This window comes from Condylura cristata, unplaced genomic scaffold (assembly GCF_000260355.1).
Source record: "Condylura cristata isolate star-nosed mole 26May11 unplaced genomic scaffold, ConCri1.0 scaffold00004, whole genome shotgun sequence".
NCBI lineage: Eukaryota > Metazoa > Chordata > Mammalia > Eulipotyphla > Talpidae > Condylura > Condylura cristata.
The window spans coordinates 24510600-24517366 of record NW_004567105.1 but is presented as its reverse complement, the minus strand read 5'-3'; the positions used below and the strand labels follow the sequence as shown (position 1 = coordinate 24517366).

At 43.0% G+C, this 6767-nt stretch overlaps 1 protein-coding gene across 1 annotated transcript; it reads left to right on the top strand.

The window, feature by feature from the left end:
• The first annotated feature begins 1331 nt into the window (after positions 1-1331).
• On the top strand, positions 1332-3407 carry MYF5 (myogenic factor 5). Its single transcript, XM_004675855.1, has 3 exons — positions 1332-1869; positions 2688-2763; positions 3168-3407. Exons 1-3 carry the CDS (start codon positions 1369-1371, stop codon positions 3356-3358), a joined length of 768 nt encoding a protein of 255 aa, XP_004675912.1. The 5' UTR covers positions 1332-1368; the 3' UTR covers positions 3359-3407.
• The last annotated feature ends 3360 nt before the right edge of the window (positions 3408-6767 follow it).

Sequence of the window (6767 nt, the reverse complement as noted above, 5' to 3'; positions counted from 1 at the left end):
GGCTGAAAGTGGGTTAAAGGTGGAGGATTGGCAAAAGTTGATTAATAGACATTCTCACTTAAATGCCAACTCTTCCCTTTCACCGTCTAGTCCCCAAAGTTTCAAAGCCCGGTTGCAGTTGTTTTTCGGGAAAGCTTTTGTCGCCAAAGTGTGTAAAGTTAGTCTGGTTTGAGGAGTAGGAAATTTTACACGAGCTGCGAAAAATTGCTGGGCCGCCAGCTGGGACGCATCTGTAACGGTGTTAGTTTGCCTGAAAGCAGAAAATTAGCGACCCCAAAGCCCAGCTTGACTGTTTAGTCTGTGGAAATGACGGGGCGGAGCAGAGAGAGAGAGAGAAGAGAGAGAGAGAGAGAGAAAGAGAGAGAGAAGGGACTTGTCCCTGGAAAAGGAGCTCATTGTCTAAAACAGGGCCCTTTGAATACAAATCCTAGGGATGCGGTTTGCATGCCTCCCAGGCCTGTTCTGGATCTATTAGCGAAGCCGGCTACAAAGGAGTCGCGCTGGAATAAACACTCCAGGAAAGGGAGAAGGAAGGAAGGGAGGGTTGTTCCGGGTCCTCTGGCCCTCCTGGGCCCACCTCCTTTTAGATGAGCTCGCATAACGACAACACCCAAAGACATCGATCCTGGAGAAAAGAAAATGCCCTTTCAACCCACACTTACATACCAACTATAAAATGACAATCTATTCAGGTTAAAATGGATTTTAAAAAATCTATTGTTAGAGTCTCCTGAAGTTTCTAGCCACCATTAACTTGTCCATCGACTGGGAAAATTACTGAGATAACTGCAATTCATGGAAAAGATGGGACAAAACTCCTACAAATGAGATTCTGCGTGTCTAGGATGAGGAGGGCAGATCGGCTTGTGCTGTTGGCCCAGAGTAATCAGTTCTATTGAGTAATTGTTTTATTTATTACAAAACGTGGAACTCCCTCAGGTCCGTTTGCCTGTGACACTGTTGGAGATTCCTGGGTTTAGGTAAGCTAGAGAATGCAAGGAAACCGATTGGTGAGACCTCCCCCGCCTAAGCAGAAACGCAGTAAAACCATTAGAGTCAAAGGGGCAGTAAACAGCAAATTGTCTCTAGAGAAAAGGCGGAGGTTTGCCCAGACGGCCCGGCGGGGGTTGCGGTGGGATATGCTAATAGTGCCCGGCCACTGGGGCCGGCCTCCCTCCCCCAAGAATATATAAAGAGCCCCAACCCCAGCGCAGCGGACCCAGGCCGAGAGGCGTCTGCTTTTGTTAATTACCGGAGAAACTGACCCAGGAGATCAGCCCCGGATTTGCCCGCCCGCAGCGGCGCCTGGCTTGGGTTTCTCCCCTCTCTTGCAGCTGTCCAGGTGCCCTGCCTGTCTGTCCCCTGAAGATGGACATGATGGATGGCTGCCAGTTCTCGCCTTCTGAGTACTTCTACGACGGCTCCTGCATCCCATCTCCCGACGGTGAGTTCGGGGATGATTTTGAGCCAAGAGTGGCTGCCTTTGGGGCGCACAAACCAGAGCTGCAAGGCTCGGACGAGGATGAGCACGTGCGAGCACCTACTGGCCACCATCAGGCTGGCCACTGCCTTATGTGGGCCTGCAAAGCGTGCAAGAGGAAGTCCACCACTATGGATCGGCGGAAGGCAGCCACCATGCGCGAGCGGAGACGTCTGAAGAAGGTCAACCAGGCTTTCGAGACGCTTAAGAGGTGCACCACCACCAACCCCAACCAGAGGCTGCCCAAGGTGGAGATCCTGAGAAATGCTATCCGCTACATCGAGAGCCTGCAAGAGCTGCTAAGGGAGCAGGTAGAAAATTTCTACGGCCTGCCAGGACAGAGTTGCTCAGAGCCCACCAGCCCCACGTCCAATTGCTCCGACGGCATGGTAAGAACTAAGTCCGGTGCCTGCCTGGCCTCTGCAATCTTTTCCAAAAATATGACAGCCAAATATATGAAGTGTTTATTCGTGGCTGTTGGAGATGGGAGTGGGGAGGCAGTTGCTCTAAAAGAAGAGGGGTGTCACCTTTAGGAAAATGCCAGAAGCAGCAACCCAACTGGATTTTCACGTCTACTTAGGTCTAGTTATGCATTGTAGGAGGGGGGTTATTGTGTGAGGTTTATGATTGCAAATGATCAAGCAGCCAGAGGTTTCCTCTATTACTCCCGCTATTTCCAAAATACATCACCAATGGATGCTGTCATAGACTAACCTCCAAAGGGAACCGTCTGAAAGTCCCAGTGCTGGAGGGTTTATCACTTAATGAAGAAACCAAAGACTCTCCTCATGGCCGGGCCCTGCTCAGCTGTGCCCTGTCTGGGAAGAGATGTTGTTGCATTCTTTTCAGGGGACGTTTGCTCCAGCGCTGCCAGGTTTTAATGTGTTTTTGCCCTGGGAAAGTGTTCTCTCCCTGAATTAGTGTGGCTTCCTTCTTCTCCAATCCATTTTTCATGGTTAACCCAGTGCACATTGCTGCTGAGTCTACCCCCTCTTCCTTTGCTGCTTCTCTCCTGTTCCCCAAGCACAGAAATTGACCTCAGTGCCCTGGCAGTTTGGCAGGGTGCCCCCCCCTAAATCAAGGCAATGAAGGTGATTGAGAGTTCCATTTACTGTGCAAGTGCGCAAGTAGGCAAACACTGCCTCCTCTCACTGTCTCTTGCCAAAATCTAAAAACTAACTTTTTCCTTTTGTGTTTTATGTTTTAGCCTGAATGCAACAGTCCTGTCTGGTCCAGAAAAAGCAGCAGTTTTGATAGCATCTATTGTCCTGATGTACCAAACGGTAAGAATTGGTGGCTGCAGAGTTTAAAGACCTCAGTCTACCAATGCAGGTTCTGGTTTTCCAGGTAGTAGGGCGGGATGGGGGATAAAGGTAATAGTCCTTTTGGGGAGACTGTGGCAGAGCAAAATAAACTGGCATCATCAGCTCAGCACCCCGCCTCCACCCAAACAGATACATGTACAAGTTTACATTGGCGACTTTGTAGGAAATAATACCAAGAGAGCTTCTCTGCTGCCCAGCTTCATTCCCAGGAACTGCTAATATTTGTTGCAAAATTCAGTATCAAATTTTCTGAGGCCACCTGACCTCAGTAGCAAAAGGACTGAGATAGCTGTTTAAAGGAGACATCAACAAGTTGATCTGTTTGGGGATTTTTTAAATGGTTTTTCTTCCTGTATCTTTAGTATATGCCACAGATAAAAGCTCCTTATCCAGCTTGGATTGCTTATCCAGCATCGTGGATCGAATCACCAGCTCAGAGCAACCCACACTGCCTCTCCAGGAACATGTGTCTCTCTCCCCAGTCGCCAACATTGATTCACAGCCTGTGACTCCAGGGGCCTCTAGTTCCAGGCTCATCTATCATGTGCTATGAACTGAAAATCTATTCTTGATCAGCACTGCCAAGAGGGCCTATGACACAGTATTTCTTTTGGGGTGTAAATTTGTAAATATTATCCTGCCACTTTATAAGAAAGTGTATTTAACTAAAAAAAGTCACCATTGCAATTAATACTTTGCCTTTTCTTCTCCTTCCCCTGTTCCTCTTCTTCTTCACTCCTCCTCATTCTCTACTTTAGATACTTAGCTCCAGTAATATTGTTTATAATAGGGGGGCAATTCATTGGAGAAAGCCTGTTGCAATGTTTAACTTATATTTTTTATACATAATGCTTTTCAAAATATTATCTGTGGTATTTAGATCTTTATTTTTTCTTTAAAGCATTAGAACCAATTACAGGGAACTTTAAATATATTTAACTTTTGCTTTTCTCTTTAAACCTTTGGTTATATTGTATTAAATAAAAATATAACAATACTGCCTAATGGTATATATTTTGATCTCTTCTTATAAGAAATGTATCTTTTTAATGTAAGCACAAAATAGTAATTTGTGGATAATTTCAAGATATAAGGAATTTTGGAAGTTCCACCATAAATAAAAACTGTTTAAATGAATGTTTGGTTTGTGAGTCTGTGAAGGGACCCCCCAACTGGAATCAGCTGTTACTTGCATGAACTCTATAAGGTGAGGGTAAAAGTACTAAAGCAGTTGACTTTATAGACAAATCTCAGTATTTACTTAATTGTGGACTACATTTAGATTCTATGAATACCACAAATAAAAATACCATATTCCTATTATAAACACATTTTAAAAAATTATTTACTTTTTATAGAAAACTGGGGTGTAGGCCTGAGGTGCGGGGAAGGGCAGCTGTAGAGAGGATTCATCAGAGACAGAGTGGGGAGCAAAACAGGCAGATGTACTGAAATACACTGCTGAGGGGAGCAGCGGCCCACCTCCCTGGCAGGGATTGAACTTGTGCTGCAGTGTCTGTTGATAGCTTGATAGCACTGAGATTGTAACCCCTTGCCACTAGGGAGGCCCCTTTGAACACAATTCAAGGATACCTGCTAAAATATTGTCCTTCGTCATATCACTATATCACATGATGTGAAGTTGTGTGTGTGTTGATAGGGATGGTGGAAGTTACTGAGGACAACAGTATATGTTTAAACAAAAGTCCACAATAGTATATCTATTTTAATACCTACAATACATTAATTCATTTTACTTTATCTAGATTTCTTACCTGCCTGGAATATCTTGATACATTAATATATTAACACAGTCATTAAAACATATAAAGGCTTTATTATGTGAAAATTAGAGTGAAACAATCATTGGAGTGATTGTCACACGTCTAACAGATTAAAAGCAATCATCCTTGAGACATCTAAAATACCTTCATAGAGAGCAGGTAGTTTTCTCTTAATTTTACAATAGCCAAGATTTTAGTGGTTTGAATAACATGTATCTATCAACCAAAGCATATGGACTGATGATCACAGTTCTCGGGAAGGTTTCCCTTTCTCTGAAATGTGCTGTTCTTGGGCTTGTTCAGTCATCAGTCTTAAAGGATGGAAATTACTCCAAGGGAGAGGGGCTGCAGGGGGCTCTGGAACCTCGTGTCCTGATGTGGGATGTGACTCTTGGCACAAAGTTAAGTTCTTTATCCACAATTCGGTAGTGTGAGAATTTTAAGTGAAGAAAATTGAAGAGTGCATGATACAGTCAGCTAGTTTCAATCTAAGCTGAACTTCACTCTACTAGAAACTGAGGTAGGTACCTTTTCTTCTTTTCATACTTTTATAGAGAGGTAGAGATATATTGTTCTTTCTAAAAGAATCAGAATAAAAACTACCCCAAAACTGGTGTTTTCTTTTAAATTTCAATTTTAAAAAGCTTCCTGTTCTGACAAAGTTAGTAAAACTAAGCAAATAATTTTAATTCAAGTGACTTAAAATTGACTTTCTTATCAAACTGCAGTAATTTCTGTAACTTAGTGTTTGAAATAACATTATAGTATGTTTCAAAACTAGTTTTTCAATCATCTCGATTTAATACAATGGGGATAAGTATAAAATTAAAGAAATAATCTCTATGCCAGTTTGCTCCACTGATTGCATTTCTATTGTGTTAGTATAAAAAGCTGCTGTCTATAAGCAGCTCAACGTAACACATCGCATGCAGTCGTATATACTTTTTGACAAGGAACCTTCTGGAATTGCTTCTACAGTAGTCCAGACACAGAAAAGTCTCCATCTCCAAGAAAGTGGGGGGTAGGGAGTAGTGGCTGGCAAATTATTCAAGTAGGACAGGATTTTGCCACCTATAAATCTCCTGATCTGTCAGACCACTTCACCTCAACTCATGGGAAAATGCAGCAGTACTCAAATTTCTAGAAGCAACTCAATTGGCAAAATATTACCTTTGGTATTTGCAAACCTGATTGGGAGAAGTTTGTAAGGAAACGAGTCAAAAGAGACTCTTCTTCTGGTGCGCAGGAAATGCAAGTTCTCTGATTGTGTAGGAAAAGTAGGAGGTACTATTTGAAAACAAGCTGCTATATAAAATGTCCCCGTTTTACGATTTAATTTTTTTTGTTGAGAAAATGTTAGTTTACATCATTGTTTATGTTTGGAATCTTCCTCTATCCTAATGCTGATGTCACTGCTCCAACTACCAAGCCCTGGAGTTCACCGTTAGTCCTTTGTGCTCCAGATCTCTTCCCTTTGCTCTCACTTCGCCCCCCCTTCCCCACTGCCACAGTTCTCTAGTTAGCGTCCAAGGGTTAGTCTTTGTGTTTGTCTTTATTTGACCCTTTGTTTGGTTTCTCTGCATTTCACATAGCAGGGACCATTTTATATGTCTTTCTTTTTGTTAAATAAAGATTTATTTACGTATGCATACAGAAATGGGGTACAGCCAGAGGTGCAGGGGTGGTGAGATGATTCACCAGAAACAGAGTGGGGAGCAGAACAGGCAGATCAACAAAGTACACTGCTACTGCTGAGGGGAGCAGAGGGCGAGTCAGGAGAGGTCTTATGCGCCATGTGGGTCACCTCCCGGGGCGGGGATGGACCTGATACTGAATTGGCCACAGCTTGATTTGGCTTGGCAGTGCAGTGCTCCACCCCCCTGTACCACCAGGGAGGGCCTCTCTTTCTCTTTCTAACTTATTTTGCTATGTATAATCCCTCCCAGCTCCATCCATGTTACCATAAATAGCTTGAGTTTATATTTTTGATCCAGTATTATTCCACTGTGCATGCATAGATACTTCTTGAAAGATGCAAGTCAGGTATTAGTGCCTATATTGTACCCATAAATTTTTCTTTAAAATAATATTCCTATACTTCATCTGAGAATACTGTTTCTTGTAATTCTTTTTTTAGAGTAGTCACAAGATTAGAACAACTTAATTCTCTGAATTTCA